Source organism: Nakaseomyces bracarensis, assembly GCF_045282275.1.
Source record: "Nakaseomyces bracarensis strain CBM3 chromosome Unknown Scaff8_0, whole genome shotgun sequence".
In the NCBI taxonomy this organism is placed as follows: domain Eukaryota; kingdom Fungi; phylum Ascomycota; class Saccharomycetes; order Saccharomycetales; family Saccharomycetaceae; genus Nakaseomyces; species Nakaseomyces bracarensis.
The window spans coordinates 311,145-331,977 of record NW_027263969.1 but is presented as its reverse complement, the minus strand read 5'-3'; the positions used below and the strand labels follow the sequence as shown (position 1 = coordinate 331,977).

The 20,833-nt window shown below is 35.6% G+C and overlaps 10 protein-coding genes across 10 annotated transcripts; 6 read left to right on the top strand and 4 right to left on the bottom strand.

The window, feature by feature from the left end:
* Window positions 1-776: 776 nt before the first annotated feature.
* FUR4 (uracil permease) lies at window positions 777-2,738 on the top strand (the record flags this gene model as incomplete). The annotated part of the gene is made up of 1 exon (XM_071052170.1): window positions 777-2,738. One exon carries the CDS (start codon window positions 777-779, stop codon window positions 2,736-2,738), a length of 1,962 nt encoding a protein of 653 aa, XP_070906791.1.
* Window positions 2,739-3,438: 700 nt separating this feature from the next.
* On the top strand, window positions 3,439-3,978 carry POA1 (ADP-ribose 1''-phosphate phosphatase; the record flags this gene model as incomplete). The annotated part of the gene is made up of 1 exon (XM_071052169.1): window positions 3,439-3,978. The coding sequence occupies one exon, from the start codon at window positions 3,439-3,441 to the stop codon at window positions 3,976-3,978; it is 540 nt and encodes a 179-aa protein (XP_070906790.1).
* A 170-nt stretch (window positions 3,979-4,148) lies between these two features.
* On the bottom strand, window positions 4,149-7,673 carry CHS3 (chitin synthase CHS3; the record flags this gene model as incomplete). The annotated part of the gene is made up of 1 exon (XM_071052168.1): window positions 4,149-7,673. One exon carries the CDS (start codon window positions 7,671-7,673, stop codon window positions 4,149-4,151), a length of 3,525 nt encoding a protein of 1,174 aa, XP_070906789.1.
* Window positions 7,674-8,424: 751 nt separating this feature from the next.
* On the top strand, window positions 8,425-9,261 carry SCO2 (putative thioredoxin peroxidase SCO2; the record flags this gene model as incomplete). The annotated part of the gene is made up of 1 exon (XM_071052167.1): window positions 8,425-9,261. One exon carries the CDS (start codon window positions 8,425-8,427, stop codon window positions 9,259-9,261), a length of 837 nt encoding a protein of 278 aa, XP_070906788.1.
* A 380-nt stretch (window positions 9,262-9,641) lies between these two features.
* Window positions 9,642-10,823, bottom strand: OLA1 (Obg-like ATPase; the record flags this gene model as incomplete). The annotated part of the gene is made up of 1 exon (XM_071052166.1): window positions 9,642-10,823. The coding sequence occupies one exon, from the start codon at window positions 10,821-10,823 to the stop codon at window positions 9,642-9,644; it is 1,182 nt and encodes a 393-aa protein (XP_070906787.1).
* Window positions 10,824-11,218: 395 nt separating this feature from the next.
* ETR1 (enoyl-[acyl-carrier-protein] reductase) lies at window positions 11,219-12,376 on the bottom strand (the record flags this gene model as incomplete). Its single annotated transcript, XM_071052165.1, has 1 exon — window positions 11,219-12,376. One exon carries the CDS (start codon window positions 12,374-12,376, stop codon window positions 11,219-11,221), a length of 1,158 nt encoding a protein of 385 aa, XP_070906786.1.
* A 934-nt stretch (window positions 12,377-13,310) lies between these two features.
* Window positions 13,311-14,942, bottom strand: YPK3 (putative protein kinase YPK3; the record flags this gene model as incomplete). Its single annotated transcript, XM_071052164.1, has 1 exon — window positions 13,311-14,942. One exon carries the CDS (start codon window positions 14,940-14,942, stop codon window positions 13,311-13,313), a length of 1,632 nt encoding a protein of 543 aa, XP_070906785.1.
* Window positions 14,943-15,832: 890 nt separating this feature from the next.
* Window positions 15,833-17,452, top strand: RKM3 (protein-lysine N-methyltransferase; the record flags this gene model as incomplete). The annotated part of the gene is made up of 1 exon (XM_071052163.1): window positions 15,833-17,452. The coding sequence occupies one exon, from the start codon at window positions 15,833-15,835 to the stop codon at window positions 17,450-17,452; it is 1,620 nt and encodes a 539-aa protein (XP_070906784.1).
* Window positions 17,453-17,924: 472 nt separating this feature from the next.
* Window positions 17,925-19,013, top strand: RNJ42_01997 (60S ribosomal protein uL4; the record flags this gene model as incomplete). Its single annotated transcript, XM_071052162.1, has 1 exon — window positions 17,925-19,013. The coding sequence occupies one exon, from the start codon at window positions 17,925-17,927 to the stop codon at window positions 19,011-19,013; it is 1,089 nt and encodes a 362-aa protein (XP_070906783.1).
* A 703-nt stretch (window positions 19,014-19,716) lies between these two features.
* RNJ42_01996 (uncharacterized protein) lies at window positions 19,717-20,709 on the top strand (the record flags this gene model as incomplete). Its single annotated transcript, XM_071052161.1, has 1 exon — window positions 19,717-20,709. The coding sequence occupies one exon, from the start codon at window positions 19,717-19,719 to the stop codon at window positions 20,707-20,709; it is 993 nt and encodes a 330-aa protein (XP_070906782.1).
* Between the last annotated feature and the right edge of the window lie 124 nt (window positions 20,710-20,833).

Here is a 20,833-nt window from a genome sequence, read left to right as displayed (position 1 = left end):
TGCCGTTTTCCATATTGGGAGGGAATTTGAAAATCTCGCACAGAAAAATGTGTACATCATGGATATATCCATATCTGTTATACTTTTTTTTTAGTAGAACCGGGGGGAACTCTTCTTCCAATTATATAAAAAAGAAAGAAAAACGTATCTTTAAAAAAAATAAGATAATAACGGGTAAATGCGAAATATGACTAAGCTGCATGTAAGCAGAGAAATAACTGTAGAGAATACAGAAAACTGCAAAGAAAAAAAAAAATATGTCAAAGAAACTAAAAAAACAAAAAGCAATTATTTAGCTGGCGACGTAGAAATTACCGTGGTTGTACTCAATGCTGCAGGGGTTATATAGCAACAAAATACGTCCCTTCTTTTTTATTTCTGTATTCTACCATCACTACAGAGATGAGCAGGTACAATCGGTATATTCTATGGAGAATGGTACGTAGGCCCCAGAGAAACTAATTAAGAGTTTGTAAAGATAAAAAAAAATTTTTTTCAATCTCATCAACTAATGATTAAATATTTGATCTTCGATGAGTTTAATATATAAAGATATTGAATTATCAGAAACTTTATTGAATATAGATAAATATATGGCTATATTCTTCTTTTAAAAAAAAGGAAGATGTAGAAACTATCTTTTTTTATTACTTTCTTTCTTCTGTGTAGTTTAAGTAACTCATCTATAATACATAATCCTAGGGGGGTGCAGAAAAATAAACTGTACTTTTGGAACAAGGATTACTTTATTTATAAAAAAAAAAAAGGAAAATATAATGTCAAGTAGTGATTCGGTATTCTTTGAAAATTCTGCTCGTCGTAGGAGCATAGCGCACTATGTTAATTCAGATGATGAGAATAGTGATGTTAATATCGAAGCTGAGGCATCCTTACAGAGAAGATTGGATGCTGTAGACGTAGAGAAGGACTCTACTAAGAAAGACACCGATGATGTTATCACAAATCTTCTTGAGGTTGCTAGTTTTGAAGCTGATTCATCTGCAGATGATGAAGATGAGAAGTTGAATAAACCAAAATATAAGTCGAGATGGCAAGAAATATATTATGAGTATATTATAGTGGATAAATCGACAATAGGTACATCTATGCTGGACTCATTTATGTACAATGATGATTTAAAACCGGTTGAAGAAGGTAGACGTTTATGGTCTTGGTTTAATTTCGTATACTTTTGGTTAGCTGAATCCTTTAACATCAACACATGGCAAATTGCCGCTACAGGGTTACAAATGGGTCTGAATTGGTGGCAATGTTGGATTACCATTTGGATTGGTTATTCCTTCGTTGGTATTTTCGTCGTTTTGGCATCCAGAGTTGGTTCAGCTTATCATTTATCATTTCCAATCTCATCTAGAGCTTCGTTTGGTATTTTCTTCTCATTATGGCCTATTATTAACCGTGTTGTCATGGCTGTGGTTTGGTATTCGGTTCAAGCATATATTGCTGCAGTTCCTGTATCATTAATGCTGCAATCAATATTTGGTAAAGATCTACCTCAAAGAATACCAGACCATTTCGGGTCTAAGAATGCTACTACATACGAGTTTATGTGCTTCTTCATCTTCTGGGCAGCTAGTCTGCCTTTTCTATGGGTTCCACCGCATAAAATTAGACATTTGTTTACAGTAAAGGCTATTTTAGTTCCATTTGCTGCGTTTGGTTTCCTGATTTGGGCTATTAGGAAAGCTGGAGGTAAAATTGCTCTTGGTACCTTAAACGATTACCAACCACATGGATCAGAATTTTCATGGGTATTTTTGAGATCCATTATTGGCTGTATGGCCAATTTTTCAACTATGGTTATTAATGCACCAGATTTTTCCAGGTTTTCAAAGCATAAAAACTCTGCTATGTGGTCACAATTGATTTGTATTCCCTTTTTATTTTCCATTACTTGTTTGGTTGGTATTCTTGTTACAGCTGCAGGTTACGAGTTATATGGTATTAATTACTGGTCCCCTCTTGATGTCCTTCAAAAATTTCTGGATACTACATTTACTAGAGGTACTAGGGCCGGTGTCTTCCTAATTTCTTTTGTATTTGCTATTGCTCAACTAGGTACTAATATTTCTGCAAACTCTTTGTCATGTGGTACTGATATGACAGCATTACTTCCAAAATATATCAATATTAGACGTGGATCTATATTTTGTGCTATGATGGCTCTTTGTATATGTCCATGGAATCTGCTGGCTACATCAAGTAAGTTCACTATGGCCTTATCTGCTTACGCTATTTTCTTGTCAAGTATTGCTGGTGTTGTCTGTTCCGATTATTTTGTGGTTAGAAGAGGTTACATCAAACTCACCCACATATATTCCCACCGTAAGGGTTCCTTTTATATGTATGGTAATAGATTTGGAATTAACTGGAGAGCACTAGTAGGATATTTCTGTGGTGTTGCTCCAAATTTACCTGGTTTTATTGCTTCTGTTGGAGGTCCTAATATCAAAATCTCAATGGGTGCTATGAAGTTATATTACTTAAGTTATTGGGTTGGTTATTTCTTGAGTTTCATCTCTTATACATTGCTATGCTATTTGTTCCCAGTTCCCGGTAGTCCAGTAAAGAATATCCTGAGAGATAAGGGTTGGTACCAGAGATGGGCAAATGTTGAAAATTTTGAAACTGAATGGAGGCAAATGCTTGAAAAAGAAGATCTTCATGATGATGAAGTTAGTATCTATAGTCACGATGACGAGGAGAAGTTTTTCTGATTAATCACTTTTCATTTTATTTGTTTTAATTTTTTAACATGAAGGCCTTTGTTATTTACATTCTAAACATTATTTGATCTTTTACTCAACTTTAAAGAAAACATCTTTTAATATTCGATTATTTGAGACAAACGATCGTTTTTTCAAAAAGCAACCATTTTGCATATCTTTTACTTCAAAAAATTTTTATACATCCATTTATTATTTGTTAATTAATTGTTTTTACTCTTATGTTTATAAATAAAGATTCAAACGGCAAATCAGAATATTTTAATAATTATTGCCATAAAGATAATATATTCCATTTTTTTTTATTTGCTTGAGTTTAACTTTTTATGGTTTATCAATAAATTTAGTTATATTTTTAAAATAAAAACCGTATCCGGAGCTGGTATACCATGTTCAAAGTATCTGTGAATGCTTTTATATAAATTTTTAATAGTATAATTTGTATAATCGATACATTTAGTTAAGTAACATTAACCGTCATTAAATATATATTCATGTGACTTTAACTATATATTTCTTACCAAAACATTAATTTTTGAAATATTACTTGTGAATTTGTATGATTTCGTTCTAAAAAATTAATAAAAGATGAAGAATTGAAAGAAAAACAAGGTAAATGAGTTCTAAACTACTGGGGTTATATCCATAGAACATTAATACATTATATATTAATTAGATTAAACCTTAACTAATGTCAAATATTCGGTACTTAAAAGGAAATATTCTGTCCACAGAAAATTATAAAAGAGTTATCATCCATTCATGCAACGCTAATGGTGCCTGGGGTGGAGGTATTGCTTATCAGCTAGCAGTCAAATTTCCTCAAGCTGAAGAAGTATACATTGATCTATGTGAAAGATTCGGTAATAAATTATTAGGTAAGTGTGTTCTGATACCAAGTTTCAAGGACAAGAACATTATTATAGGTTGTCTTTTTACATCATCATTCGGGGGTGGTAGTCATGGTTCAGGCAATAGTATTTTAGATTATACTGAAAAATCATTAAACCATTTAAATGATCTATTAAATTCAGAATTCGTTTCAACCGATAATGCAAATTTGGATAAAGAAATTAGTAAATTAAAGAAAATGATTGATGGAAATATTAATGATTTTACTCTGGAAATGCCTAAAATCAATAGCGGAATATTTGGAGTACCTTGGCCTCAAACAGAAAGCATCCTAAAAAAGTTTGATGGAATCATAGATTTCACTGTATATGAACTATGAATTGATTTCTATAATAAATACTCCCATTAATAACAGGATATATATTGGAAAAGAAACTCCCACCTATACAATTAAAAAAAACATTCATAATACATTACTATGAATATGACATAAATATTGAAACGAAAAGACCAAATGCAATATCAATTTCTTGAATAATTTTGGGTATCTTAAAATTCTGTAGTTTCTTCGTAATCTAAATCAACACGTTCCAAGATAGGTGTTTCACGTGCAAATTCTCTCCATGTTCTCATTTTGACCTTACTATGGTCAAATTCACCTTCGCTATCGTCATGACCACCAGCTTTGTTACCACCTGCTATGGTTCTTGTGTCACCCCATGAAAAATCATCGAATTTCCAATAAGCGTATGAGGGAAGAACAAAATTCCAAATAGGCAAACCACATAGATAACATAACATCCAACCAAGGTAAGACCAAGAAGTAGCAGTAACAACAACAATGAGACCTGGTAAACCCAGGATAATAGCCAACAAAACCAATGTAATGATAGGAGTTGGACGAGATACAATAGAAAAAATGATAACATAAATTGTAAAACAAATAGCAAGCGGTAAAACTAAAGTACCGATTAATTCGATCATAATGACAAATTGCATAGAAAAACAGAAGGTACCACATAAGTCCTTAATTAACACTAGTTCAAAAAGATTATGAACAGTAGAGTTAATCCATCTACGACGTTGAGATAGTAAAACCTTAAACTCATCGGGTGCAATAGTTTTACAAGCCGCTTTTGGTACAAATATTTGTTTTCTATTAGGGAAAGTTCTCAACATCAGAGAGGATAAATATCTATCTTCACCTAATAACAGTAAATTTTTCTTATGTAGAGTTTCAGTGACGTTATCTGAGTATCTTTCAACGATATCAGGATTTGCTAAGACTGGAACCCAATATCCATCAGATCCTTTTGGAGACTTGATACGATAAATAGAAAAACAACCTGGTAAACATGTAACAGAACCGAACACAGATTCAAAAGCTTTAGCTTGATGGTGTGAAATATAGTACTCGAAAACTTGAATAGCTGTGACCCAAGATTGACCTTTATTTGCAATTTTAGTTTCACCACATAACCCCATAACTAGAGGATCCTTAACCATTTCAGCCATCATATGAGTTAATGAATCCGGATACACCTTAGTATCTGCATCAACCATTAAAACTGTTTCATAGAAATCTGCCATTAAACCTGTAATTTGCCATATATTTTCCAAGATTTGATATTCCAATTCAGTCATTCTCTCATCGAAAGTAATCTTTTGTAAGAAAGACATCAATATAACTTGTGAATCACGCTTACCTCTGTTACCAGGCTTTGCTGAACCTTGTTCCTCAGGTGTACCACATTTCACAATTGTAATCATGGGAACACGTTGCTGCTTTTCCACTGGAACAGTAGAGTCATCATACTTATAAAAACCCGCATAAACCTTAGCCATATTGTGTCTTTTTGTACCAGAAGCAACAGCAACATAAGAATAAGGTAGCACATCTTCTGGCATTGTGACGAAATCTTCCATCATGCCCAAGGCAATTTCTGGGGTTGTTAAATCATTACCAGAACCTTTGATAAGACCATCACAAACGACCATTAATAATTTGTGCGAATTTGGGTAATCAGTAGTAGAAAGGGAGTCTAAAGTAGTTCTTAGACCAATTTCATCCTCTGAATAACAGGTAACAAAACAAACCGTATGTGCAAGAGGATAACCAAAAGGCATAAAGTCGGCTGGCGGTTGTTCAACAATATCTGGGTGTATGATTGATGGGTCCAGGTGCTCAATTTTACGACTTCCACCAAAATCATACATAGATTGTGAATTTTGGGCACTATCATATTTGGAATTGCTACTATTGAATTTATTTTGAAGAGTCATAGTTGTCATTCCATTGATAGATGGCCCATCCGAAGAATCATCACCTCCAAAGTCTATAACAGATTCATTCAAATGAAGCATATTTTTGCTCTTAGTCCTAATCAAATCCAATGTAGATTGTCTTCTATGTGTCTTTTTCTTGGCCCTCAGGTTTGGCTCAACAGTTTTTAGTGGGCCTTGGGAGTAAATATTTTCAGACCAACCTTCAACATCCTTAAAATGTTGATCCATTGTTCTATTATCCACTTCGTATGCACCTTGTTTTCTAGCAACGAACCATCTGAAATAACAGGCAATTAAAAATTTCAGAATAACAACTGATAAAATGAAGACCAGAGAAACATACAAAACAATATCAGAGGCTATACAACCTATCGATTTTGAATCAACTTCGCCTACACGAATAATTTCAGTTAAACATCTAGCAACCTTTTTCTCATGATTAGTCGAGAATATTAATGATAAATCATAACCCTGAAGATTGGAGTCTTTAAGATCGTCAAACATTTGTGGGTAATCCAATTGATCAGTTTCAAGCCAGTTTAAAAGATCGAGATCTAGGACATGTCCATTGAAGACGACTAAATTTCTAGAGCTATTTTTGATACCATCCCACGTAAAGTATACATCAGCCGCACTTTTCAAATTGTAGTAATCGTCTCTCTCCGAGTCAGAAGTATGACAGTTCCAACCAGCATAATATTCAATAGTGAAGTTTGGCTTAGAAGAACCATCTTGGTTAAATAGTTTACAAGGGAAATACCAAGCTAGATTACCATCGTCATCATGAGGAATATCACAGTCTTCCTTAGGTGTAATTAATCCATGACAATTACCATTTACATTTTGAAACAAAAACGAAGCATCTTTTCCGCCGGCTGACCAAGGTCCATATAAACCGTCAGAATCAATTTCAATGCCTTTAAGGTCTGGGTGTGATCCAGAATCCAACTTATATGCCTTACCATTGATAATGGAATAAGCACCGTTGACGTCGTTATTTTTTAGCCTTAGCTTCTCCGACTTACATACAGTTTTAGTAAAACCAAAAGTTAGATATGCTATCATTGCTCCAAGGTACGCTATGACTGAGACTAACCCTATTTTCTCTCTCCAGGCTCTTTGCCTTGCTCTATCCGGCATACCACACATTGATAGTATCGCAGGAGGAGCCCAAAAGGTGATAATATAACAGTAAATCATCCATATAGAAGTTGAATTTTTTTCTTTCGAAATAGGTCTCAAATTCTTCTTTGGGTTTGAGGCCAAAAAATTGTCATAATCAGCGCTATCATCGAAATCATTGCTGTTATTTCTAGCAGCATCATACGCATCATTTTCACTTTTGTCAGATAATTCAATATCATTAACCACAGTACGATCTTCTTGTTTGACAGTATTTTCACGGCGTGAGCTGCCTCCACGACTAACACCAAGGTCCTGCATTGGATAGTAAAAGTCTTCTTCACCGTCATTATAATTCCTAGCTAACCGACTATTGTGGGATCTATTAGATCTAAGCGATCTAGAGTTCCTGCTAATACCAGGAGCTACACCAGTTGAAGAAGGTTGAACAGTGAGGTGATCTCTCTGTTCCTGCGTTGTCTTCATATAATAATAATGAGGATTGTTGGGATCATCAAACCTATTCCTCTCAGGTCTCACCAATGAACCTTGCCTGTGCGGCATAGATGTCCGCTTCATACTCAGATTACCATTACGCGACCGAAGCAGAGATTCTTCATCCTTACCAAAGCCAACATAATAATCGTCCTCATTACCTCCAGACATTTTTTTATTATTGTACTACAGTATTAGCTCTTCCAATTGCTTGCTATAGTAGTATATCACCCCAAAACGTCTAATTATTTCAGTATTTTTATAGTAGACGGTTTTGAATTCTATTTTTAGCAATTTTTTTTTCTTTTTCTGTATAGTTGCCTAACTTAATAGATAAGCCCTCAGATAATGAAGAAAATTATTGAAAGATAAACCAAAAGAAATAGAAATCAACTAATATGATTAATGATGAATACACTTTTCCTAGCTATATCCAAATATTGCAAAAGTTTAAGTTTAAATATAAAATTAGAGCTCGAGATCAAAAATTTTTCCCTCTTCGCACTTTAAAGCCTCCCACAAGTGCCAATTTCCTAAAACGGAAAAATCTCGAATTTTTGTTTTGTTTTGGAAGTCCACGGTCTGCGGACCTTTCTAAGTAAGACCAACTTTTTATAATTGAAATACAATGATTAATTTAGTGTCTAATTAAAGATATTCGGTATATTGCCGTATGCTTGCTAAAACAATGTGATCGATATTAGAAGTATCTTTTCTCTTTAGTCTGTAATCTCTCTTTTGTATTTGTTTATTACAAGCTACTATATTGGTTTGGACGGTAGAGTCGTTTGGTATGACTAGCTTAACATAAGGAGCTAAAGAAGCTATTTTTTATTGCTGCGATATTTTAGACATTCATTTACAGTAGGTAAATATATATAAATTCATTGAGAGATAAGAAGTATTGGCTATCAGAACGGCGATGATATTGAACAAACTGATCTCGAGGAGGCTGCCAATTATAAGAAGGTTTAGCCAGTTCCAGAAGCTTGCGAACAAGAAGTCACTGGGGAGACTCTCTGTTAATAAGAGCCCTATCGTTGAGAAAGTGCATCTAAGGCCTGAAACGGGGTCTGGATTGAGACGATCTACGTGGCTCTATGGTCTTGGTCTCGCCGGTGTAGCTGGTGCAACTTACTACTACGTTGACAAAGAGAGGAAGCTTATACAGACAGAGAAGGAACAAGAGGCTAACCGTGCTTACGGAGCTCAATTTGTCGGTGGGTCCTTTGAACTAGTCGATACTAACGGGCAGAAATTCACTGATGAAAATCTAAAGGGCAAATTTTCGCTCATATATTTTGGATTTACTCACTGTCCCGACATTTGTCCTGAGGAACTGGACAAAATGAATGACTGGGTTATTGGACTGGAGAGTCAAGGTATTCAGATACAACCAATTTTTATCACTTGTGACCCTGTGCGTGATACACCTGAAGTTGTTAAGGAGTATTTGAAGGACTTTAACCCGCTTACAGTTGGGCTAACTGGGACGTATGAACAAATCAAAGATATTTGCAAGAAATACAAGGTTTACTTTTCCACACCAAAAAATGCAGATCCAAAAAGTGATTATTTGGTAGACCATTCCATTTTCTTTTACTTGATTGACCCAGAAGGTAACTTCATTGACGCGCTAGGAAGAATTTACGATGAAAAATCGGGGCTTGATAAGATTATACAGAATATTAAGGCTTATGTTCCTAAAGAAGAGAGAGAACGCAGAAATTCAAAATGGTATTCGTTCTTATTCAAATGATGCTTGAAGAATTCATTGTAATTACGAAGTTTCATTATATATATTTTTTTTTTTACGAAAAGACCTGTATATAGATATGAATTTTTATAAACGAAAATTCTTTATATAATGATTAACTCATATAATGATTAACTCTTAAGGGAACTCGTTTATAACCGAGCAGCAATTAACCTTCATCACTATCTTTAAAATGAATCTATAGGAGGATGTTAAAATTTTATTATGATAGGTTATACAATTAGTATATAGGCTTACAGAGAAAATTACATGCTTTCACAAAAATTTCCATATATCGTTTAAAATTAAGTAGATTATTGTCCCTTGGCTTTTCAACAAGGATTGAATGATATTGATTATGTTTGTTCTTTTTCTTTGTCTCATTAGTTCTTACCGGCACCAGCTCTGAAGTAGATAACGTCACCATCTTCGACAACGTAATCCTTACCCTTCTGTTGCAACTTACCAGCAGCCTTGATAGCGGCATCATCTTTGTATTCAATAACATCTTCGTACTTCATAACTTGAGCCAAGATAAAGGTGTTCATCAAATCGTTGTGGATAACACCAGCAGCTTGTGGAGCCTTGGTACCCTTTCTGATAGTCCATTCACGGACTTCATCTGGACCAGAAGTAAAGAAAGAAATCAAGTCCAACTTTTGTCTCATGGTGGTAATGATCTTTGGCAAAGCGGAAGTAGCACCCAAGGTTTTAAGTTCTTCTTCAGCTTCTTCTTCAGACATATGAGATAGCTTTTCTTCTAGAGAAACAGAGAATGGAATAATCATGTCACCTGGAGAGTACTTGTCTACCCATTCCTTGATTCTTAGCAAGTGCTTGTTCTTCTTTCTGATGTAGTCCCTTTCAGACAAGTTAATTAGGTAGATAGTTGGCTTAGCAGTCAACAAGTACATGGAGTTGATAATTTCGACTTCCTTTGGAGTCCAGTTTTGGTTGTAAACTCTTTGACCGTCTTCCAAAAGCTTGATGATTCTTTCGATCAAAGCCATTTCTTCCTTCTTCTGCTTAACTTCCAAAGATTGACCACCTCTCTTAGCAATCTTCTCGGCAGCTTCCAAAGACTTTTGAGAGAATTCAATATCCTTCAATCTCAACTCAGTGGAGATAATTTCCAAGTCACGAACTGGATCGACATCACCTTCAATGTGGATAATTTCAGCATCGTCAAAACAACGGACAACTTGGTAAATGGAGTCAACAGCTCTGATATGGGACAAGAAAGCGTTACCCAAACCTTCACCAGCAGAAGCACCCTTGGTCAAACCAGCAATATCGTAAACAGTCAAATGGGCTGGAACTTCAGAAGCTGGCTTGTAAATTTGAACCAATTCATCGAATCTTGGAGATGGAACAATAACACGGGCCTCTTCAGGGTCAATGGTGGCAAATGGATAGTTAGCTGGGTTACCCAATGGAGATCTGGTAATGGCTTGGAAGAAAGTGGACTTACCAACATTGGCCAAACCAACAATACCGGCCTTCAAGTTGTTACCTGGACGACCCAATAGAACCTTCTTTTCCTCGACTTGCTTCTTTGGTGGCATTTTCACTATATTTTATTTTTTCCAGTTATGTGTGTTAGTACAAATGAACTAGTTTGCCTCAATTGAACAAGAATGAAATAACTTAACTCTGTTAATATCCCATTATAAGTTTGGTAACAATTGCAAAAGTTCAAAAAGCTCATCTCTCGTCAAAAACTCCACCGTGGACGGTGTGAAAAAAATTTTCATACAGTATCTACGGATATGAGCACGTGAAAATTGTATTGCATTATATACCAAGCAAATTAGTATATTATAAAGTTGAATATAAATTTTGAAAGGTATACCAAGCGAAGAATATGTATATATTATGTGATAGTTCATTATAAAGCTTTTGCTGGGGTTGTTATTGCCCTTCCTCCTGAATTACTCGCTTTAAAAAGATCGAGAACGCTCTACCATTTTAATAGAACCATCTTCTTTTTACCTTTACCGTTGATTCCTTCCTTTACGAGGTTTAACAATTGTTCATCGGTGCCGTTATAAGGGTCCCATTCCAAAGTTTCAATTTCTTCTTCTGGAGAGATAATCTTACCTTGTTTATACAGTTCGACAAAGCCATTAATGGTGTTGACTTTATCAGTAGGATCACGTTTGTTGTTTTCTGTTACCCAATAACCCTTTGAGGTCAGACCCTTAAAAATATGTAGAGATGTTGGGATGGTGACTGGCTGTTTTGACATACCACCATAGGTTAACATCAAGGCATCGCGTTCCAACTTTCTAGCGATCGAAGAACTAGACTTACCCCCGACTGAGTTCAAAGCGAGTCTAATCCGTGGTTTCTCTCCAAGGACCTTAGGTAGTTCAGACTTTCCAAAGACTTTATCATTGTTCTGAGATTCTGAGATAACCTTTGTGGCGCCAAACTTCTCTTCCAGAACACTGGCAACTTCTTCGAAGTTATCTCTGTCACGAATAACACTCAGTGTCTTCACACCCTTAGCCTTAGCAATTTGGGTAACAAACTTAGATACTCCAGAAGTACCAGCATTTTGAATAAGCCATTCATTTCCCCCGGCATTCCAATCAACGTAGTTATTTACAAGTTGATAAGCAGTGCAGCCATTCACTGAAACCGTAGCAGCTGTGTGGAGGTCTAACCCATTCACTTTTATCAAATCAGAGGTCTTGTCGAAAACTCTATAATTAGACCAAGTACCTTGGTTAGCTTGTACAGGAATTACCCAATCCCCAGGTTGCAAATCTGAGCTCGAACCTTCAGGTAAAGATACAACTTCAAACAAACCCTCATTACCTGCTATAGCAGAAGGTTTTTCTGTGGAATAATCTAATGTCTTGTCTGGCAGAGATGGATACACTCCTTGAAGTTGGTTGATATCCGATGGGTTTATAGGAAATGCTAGCGTACGTAGCACGACAGATTTTTTCAAATCTTGTTTAGGAGTGTAGTTATGAACTGATAGTATACCAGCACAATCCTCTACCGAGTGAGAGTTGTATATAACAGATTTAAACTGATTAGGAACTGAAGATGCCATTCTTTTCAAAACAGGGGAGAATAAACCTGAACGAATTGGAGTAGATAACATTGTTGAATATTAGTTCAATCCTAAAAATTATTGAGAAAAGGTTACTTCGTAAAGGATATTTAAAACTACTTGGTTTTATTTATACTTATCAAGTTTATAATAGGTCAAAAATCATTACTAATGTATGCACCTCAGTTAATAGACTCCAATATTTTTTTATATTTTTATTTTTTGATAATTATAATTCCTCTACTCCCTAGCCGTAGAGATCATTTCACCCGCTCCCTGTGTCTGTCTGTACCTTAATTTGTATATTTTGATAGTATCGTTTACTTGTAGACCTTTATTGGCTACAAAGAAAACTCAAGACCTTCGGGTAGAGCGTTCCATTATAAGGAAGCGACGACGGATTGCGTGACCCTTTCCAGGAAACTCCGACACTCCCCTCACTACCTAACCAAATACGTATCAGATAACGTGACAGTTACCTGAATAACCTTTTAACATTTATAATATCAATTAAATTATACGAAACCAAACATACGAATAGTCTTTTATAGTGCCCAAGTTATTATTAGATAAACTTCAACCAGCTTAATTTATTATTTACTATCCAAAATAAACTGCGGCAAAGGTATACTTGAAAAATTGAAAATTGTAAAATATATAACAAATATTAAAAAAGAAGTTTTTATAAGCCTATCTTGAATTGAATTGTCCCAACTGATATAAGAAAACTATAGTACATGCCCTCTGTTCTTATAAATATCCTGAAAATTTTTTGTATAGTAAGAAAAAACCTATATTAATAGTAACAAAAAAAAAAGTAGTATCAATAACAAAAACAACAACAAACAAACAAGAATAATATAAGATATGGTTTTAAAATATTACCAAACCAAACCAAACGGGAAAGAGAATTGAATCAAGGAAGCGAACAAACGATAAAGATATACACCTCGACTCCGTGTAAAATGTAGGGGTGATTGTAAGTTCAGAAATACTTCTTTAAGTAACTTCCACTGGCCTTAAAGCTAAAACCTTGAAAAACATCGGGGGATTTATCAAAGTTTAAGGAATGCAAGAAGTCCTCTTCTTCGTAAGACATCGAGGTGAATTCAGAGTCAAAATTTTCGGCTAGTTCCCAATCAGTGATAATTGGCACTATAGGACCAAAAGTTGTATTTTGAATCTCTCCACTCTCGAGTGACTTCCAATCTATCTTCCTGAAAATAAAATGAGACTGGAAAGCAGATGTTCTCTCTTTAGTCTTCTTCTTCTTTCCTTTCTCCTTCTTTTTATTATCATTCCTTTCCTCTCTCCAGTATTTATCTACATCCCATCTCTTAGATTGATCTTTCTTTAATAAAGCACCCAGAATGTCCTTCATCCCCTCACTCAGATAGTAAGGGATCTTTGGACCTTGTTTATCATTCTTGATCTTGTTTGCAATAACCTTATGATTGGCACCAGTGTAAGGCGGTTTTCCTGTTAACATATCATAAAGTAAACACCCTAGAGAATACCAATCGCAATTAGCCGTATAAGAAACACCTTGTAGAATTTCTGGTGCACAGTATTCTGGAGTACCAATGATCGAATGCAAAGTATTAACATCTTCTCCTGCATTATGATCATCATCTTCGCCAGACGTTGATGTACTGCTTTTACTTAGTCCAAAATCGGTCAAGACCAGGTGTCCATTTTGGTTCAATAGACAGTTTTCGGGTTTCAAGTCCCTATAGACCACACCTCTTTCATGTAAGAATTTCAGAGCACAACTGATCTCTGCTGCATAAAAGGCCACTGTGTCCTCCTCTAACGTGCCATATTCTTTTAAGTGATAAAATAATTCACCACCTGGAATATACTGCAAAAGTAGGTACAATTTGGAAGTATCATGAAAGGAGTAAAACAGCTTCACAATATTTGGATGCTCAAGTTGGGATAAAATAGTCCTTTCTGCAAAAGTACGTTCGATTCTCTTGGCTCTCTTCGTTTCTTCACTGTCTTCAACATCAGTTTCAGGTATCTTATCCACAGCTTCCGAGTTAGTCTCAGTAGAAGCAATGAGAATCTCCGCTTTTTTCAGTTGCTTCATTGCATAGAGTTTGTTGGTTTGTTTGTCCTTAACTAGTATAACCTTACCATAGGCACCTTGGCCCAATACCCTAATTGGGTTAAAGTCACGAATTTCTCTGGAAATACCAGTCCTCACATCCCCACCTACTATAGCACCGCCGTCATGTTCTTCATCGTCCTCTTCAAAAACTGCACAATCTTTGTACGAATTTCCATCTAAAAAGGGTGTTTCCTTCGGTAAGGAGCCTGCTCCAGCAATGGAAACTCGTCTAGTGAATTCAGGTTCTTGAACAGACCATTTGTCAAGAACAGATGACCTCCTTCTACGACCACGTATTTGATGCGAGGAACTACTTGTTCTTCGGGTCTTCTGTTTCGGGATAGGTTCTGGATCAACATTCAAATAGTGTCTATAGCTTGGTGCATCATTTTTAACAAGTGGTAAGAACCCATTCGTATGCCCCTTGGGAGAAGAAACTATTGTACGGGGTAAAGTTATATCCTCGACACTATTTTCAATTTCTTCATCAAAAGCAAACACCATTTTTCAAGCTTTTTGTTTAATATCTTTGTCCTTCGTAATCTGTTTTTTTTTACTATCTTATTTCAAGGACTTAATTAAATGTCATTAATATCTAGTTTCAGTGTTTCTCTTAAAAAGAATGAAAACTTATGTTTACTAATTATCTTATAGGCGATAAATGTGCGATGAGCTTTTTTTTTTTTATTTTTTATTTTTACATGAAATTTTTCAAGGCAACACCTATCTCTACATGGTTTTCTAAGGAAAGTTTTTCTATTCACATGTGTTATCTTCATAATTTTATAAGCACAACATACAACAACATAACACATATATACAATATCATACCATTACCTACACAAATATAAATTATAATTGCGGGACATACAACACAGATATCATTACAAGACACAATCTTGTAGTATAATTACAAGTTACAAACATTTATTATAATTACATACTTTAAGCTAGATAAGCCTGGCATCTGCAAAGGCAGTTTACGTTGTACACATACACCTTACACACCCATGATCCCCAGAATATCTATATACCTCTATAAGGCAACTATTAACCCTTAGATGATATTCGCAACGATATTTTTTTTTGACTTAAACATTTCCCTTCTTGACACCTTTTTTTAATCATAATGACGTCATATTTGAATCTTAACTTTCTTTTCTTTCTTTTTTTATCTGATTGCGCGCCGCGCCGTGAAAAATTTCACGTTTTGAAAATTTGCGATGAGCTAGCTCATTGCAATTGGTAATAGTGCTATAACAGTATAATGAATCATAATTGTATGTTATGATATTGCATTTTTGTTTTATTATTTTATTATAAAGGTTGTATTGACTACGGTTATTAAAAATTAAGATAAAGAATTCCAATAAAGCAAAACAAAAGAGGTGAAGATGTCAATTACTAAGGCTGAAGATATAGAGGATATATTGGATTTTGTACGGGGTTCTCGAGGGTTTTTTGATCAAGAGAGATGTGAAGTTAAGCTTTCTGATGTTGGTGGGGTAGGTGTGTTTGCGAAGGAGGATATAACGGAATCCAGGGCGTTGTTGAAGTTACACAAGACTGCCATATTTAGTGCATCCAACAGTTCTATTGCTAACTTGCTCTTGGATGAGCAAATCGATGGGGTGCTGGCACTGAATATTGCATTTATATACGAGACTACTGTATTTAAGGACACTAGTCACTGGTACAAGTATCTGAAGACTATCAAGATAGATACAAATAACTTACCGCCATGTTACTGGAATCACAACTTGAAGGCGATGTTGAAGGGTACTACACTCGATAGTTTGTTTTGCGCATTAGAACCACAAGATGAAATTAATGAAGGGTTTGAAATTGCTGTAGAGTTGGCGCGTAAGTGGAATAAGGAATTCGGACTAGAGATACCGAAGGGATTCCTTGATGTAAACGATAACGATGACCTCGAGATCGAGGAGAAACTCAAAAAGTTTGTTGCAATTGCATATGCAATTTCCTCCCGTGGTTTTGAAATCGATTCTTATCATGAAACTGCTCTAGTACCTATAGCAGACCTATTCAATCATCATTGTGAGTCTCCACATTTGCAGTTTAGAACATTATATGATGTCTGCGATAAATGCGGTGAGTTTTTTGGTTGTGCTCATAACGAATCAGAGGACGAGGAAGAAAGTGAAGATGAGGATGACATGAGTTCAGGTACCGAAGTAAGCGACAACGAAGCACATATCGATGAGTCATCTCAGAGTAATAAAGAGAAAGTCAACTCATTGTCACTAGAATTGGTTAAAGAACTGGAAATACTACATGAAGATACAGAACAAAAAGGCAGAATTAAGGATGAGGAGCTGGATGATGATGAATGTATAGAGATGAGGCTTATGGGTGAGGTTAAAAAGGGTGAGGAAATCTTCAATACATACGGTGACCTATCGAATTCACTACTAATAGCAAGGTACGGTTTCTGTGTTGAAAAGAATCCACACGATATAGTGCATTTAGGCCCCTCAATTATACAATTCATCAGGAAGAATAAAGAACATCAAGATAAAATCGAATGGTTCAAAGAGACTGGTTTCCAACTGCTAAGACAATGGATAATCTCAGAACAGGAAGAAGATGAAGATGAAGAGGAAGGAGAAGAAGAAGAAGATGATGATGAATACGATAGCGACGAAGCGGAAGCGGCTCAATCTCTCTGGTTATCAGAAATGTCTATAAACTACGATGCTGAACCAACCCAAATACTAATAGCATTGTGTAAACTACTCGCACTGGACAATATAGAATGGAAAAATTTTAGTGAGTACCCAGATGACAAGAAATTCACGAGACTAGCGAAAGAAAATACTAAGGATGCCCGCTCAATCCTTAAGGCTTTGATAACAGAAAAACTGAGGTTACTTAAAAAACCTAAAAACAGTAATAAAATAGACCCTATCCATAAATTAAAGTATGAAGCAGCATCTATCCTAGTACATAATGAATGTAGAATCTTGGAAAAGTGCTTAGAAAATTACAAATAGAAATTTAAAAATAATTAAAATAAAATTACCACAAAAAAAAAGTAGAGGAATATATATATATATATATATATATATATATATATAACTACTAAAGGCTAACATCAGCTGGTCTTGATGTTCTCAATGTATATTATAAAACTAGTATAAGAAACCATATTCGTCTTTATGTTCATTACAGATTCTAATATACCTAATATCATGAATTACGAAACGTGAATATAACATCGAACGAATAGCACGCAGAGAAAAAAAAGCAGGAAAAAATTTTTTCATTTCAGCGATGAGCCCAATTTGAAAAAAAATTTTCCATGAAATATATAAACCAACAAATATTTTCAATTCCTTCCTGTATTTGTTTCTTACTTTTTATTTACCATTCATTATATTAATTAACTATTTACTGTCTTTTTATTTTTAATTGTTTCATTTTTTTAACTTCTGTGCCTATCTAAGCAATACAAATTGATATACGATGTCTCGTCCACAAGTTACCGTTCAATCTTTGACTGGTGAAGCTACCTCTTCATCTGTTCCATTGCCAGCTGTCTTCTCTGCTCCAATCAGACCAGACTTGGTTCACACTGTCTTCGTCTCTGTTAACAAGAACAAGAGACAAGCTTACGCTGTTTCCGAAAAGGCTGGTCACCAAACCTCTGCCGAATCCTGGGGTACCGGTCGTGCTGTCGCCCGTATTCCAAGAGTTGGTGGTGGTGGTACCCACAGATCCGGTCAAGCTGCTTTCGGTAACATGTGTCGTGGTGGTCGTATGTTCGCTCCAACCAAGACCTGGAGAAAGTGGAACGTTAAGGTTAACCAAAACGAAAAGCGTTACGCTACCGCTTCTGCTATTGCCGCTTCTGCTGTTGCTTCTTTGGTCTTGGCCAGAGGTCACAGAGTCGAAAAGATTCCAGAAATCCCATTGGTTGTCTCCAAGGACTTGGAATCCGTCCAAAAGACCAAGGAAGCTGTTGCTGCTTTGAAGGCCGTTGGTGCTGGTGCTGACTTGTTGAAGGTCGTCAAGTCCAAGAAGATGAGAGCCGGTAAGGGTAAGTACAGAAACAGAAGATGGACTCAAAGAAGAGGTCCATTGGTTGTCTACGCTGAAGACAACGGTATCGTCAAGGCCTTGAGAAACGTTCCAGGTGTTGAAACTGCTCCAGTTACCGCTTTGAACTTGTTGCAATTGGCTCCAGGTGCTCACTTGGGTAGATTCGTCATCTGGACTGAATCTGCTTTCGCCAAGTTGGACCAAGTCTGGGGTTCCGAAACCGTCGCTTCTTCCAAGTCCGGTTACTCCCTACCATGCAACATCGTCTCCACCACCGATGTTACCAGAATCATCAACTCTTCTGAGATCCAAGCTGCTGTTAGACCAGCTGGTCAACCATCTCAAAAGCGTACTCACGTTTTGAAGAAGAACCCATTGAAGAACAAGCAAGTCTTGTTGAGATTGAACCCATACGCTAAGGTCTTCGCTGCTGAAAAGTTGGGTTCCAAGAAGGCTCCAAAGTCTTCCACCAAGCCAGCTGCTGTCTTCACTGAAACTTTGAAGCACGACTAAGCTTTGTAAAACTCCTAGATTGCTAAAATTTATCAATTTTTAATTTTTCTATTAGTTTTACAGTGATGAGAAGTTGATTTTTCTGGACTTTGATATTCTATGGTAACATTGGCTAAATTAGCTACCAACAGTCTTCTTTCCCCCTATGTATTTGTTATATATATTAGAGCTTATCTCTCTAAAGTATGTATACATTCTGTAGAATTACTAGAATATGATATTCTCGTCAAAAAAAATAGTTCAAAAAATGAATAACAATGTTTCAGAGGTAGTTAGAAGAAGCATAGCTCTATGTGCATTTGAAAGATTTCTGCAGCAATTGTTAGATGGCAGGTGAATATAGCAAAAGTAAAGTAATTTCTTTCACTCAAATAGGATCAAATATAAAAGATATTTAGCAAAATGTAGCTAAAATGTCAATATTTTCTTCGTTGTACCGCGGGTCTTCCAAAGAGTTTTCATTTCTCTACGGGGTTTTCTTAGGAAGTTTGATAATTCGTGATAATTGCTAAAGAATTAATTAAAACATACAATAGCTAATATCATATAAAACTGCAACAGAGACCTTATAAAAGATATTTAATTGTTGCTATAGTGTATATTCATTTCAATCTTCAAATAGTTTTGTATTTCTTAAAAAAAAAAGGTATAAAAGGACCATGAGGTTCAGAAATATTTTGAAACTAAACACATCTTTCCAATTATGATTTTATTACAGTATTATTGGACCACAGCATTGTCAAACCATTTAATGAAGTTTAATTTTACTGCCTTAGCTATTTTCATTTGTTATTTTAACATCGCGTGTTCCTTTCAATTCGAAGATAGGACTTCAAAACTCAGGACTATCTATAGAATTGAGAAATCCATTACTAACAAATGGGAAGATCAGGTACAGATGAAGCTTTTGGTTCTCAACGGACAGGGCTTCAGTTACCCCAAATTACAGACCTCTACTAACCTTGAAAACTCATACTTTGAGTATTTAATTAAAGAATTAATAAACAAATATGAGAAAACGTTATTGGTTCTCCGCCCGGAGTATACGGAAGAGGATAAAGATTTGATTCTTTCCTTTCAGCATTATATTGCTAGTATTAAAGAGAATGCTACTACTTTAGCTAACATTTTTAAAGACTCAACATGGACTGAACAGAAAACATTTGTTAATTCAATCAAGACCACAACCACATCTCTTGTTGAGTACTTATCGATGCGCATGGATTTCATCAGGTTTAAGGCCCAGCAAAGTGACGAAAGTTTCTCAGATTTGATTAATGAACTTTCTATAATAATGGAAGAATCCAAGAGTGCATTCATTTCCGCTATCAAAACCTATAAAGTCTTGAGCTCTGGGTCAACAGAATGGGTTAATAACTTGATAAACAAAGCTCTTTCAGCTGTCAAAATTAATAGCGAACAGACTTTGGTCGTTAAACAATTAGGCAGCCAGATATGTCCCGAATGTGATGAACAAAGACAAAGCGAAATTGAAGCCGAGCACACTTGGCAAGTGATCTACTTGAGAGCTACTGTGTCTTTATTGATCAAAGCCGTTGCCTTAACGGTCTTCTGTGTCTCTATCTACGCACCATCTTGTGCATTTGGTCTTGTGGCTTACACTATCAAGGCCAATGTTATCTTCTACATTATCTATCTTGATGCAATAAAGACAACATTGGGTAAATGGATTTAAAGAAATCCTATACACTTAATCTATATTTAATATATGGATAAAAACAAAGGAGCATGCCGGGTGTACACCGGTTCTAAAATCTGCCGCTAACTACTAAATTGATATAGCGTATAACCTACTTTAT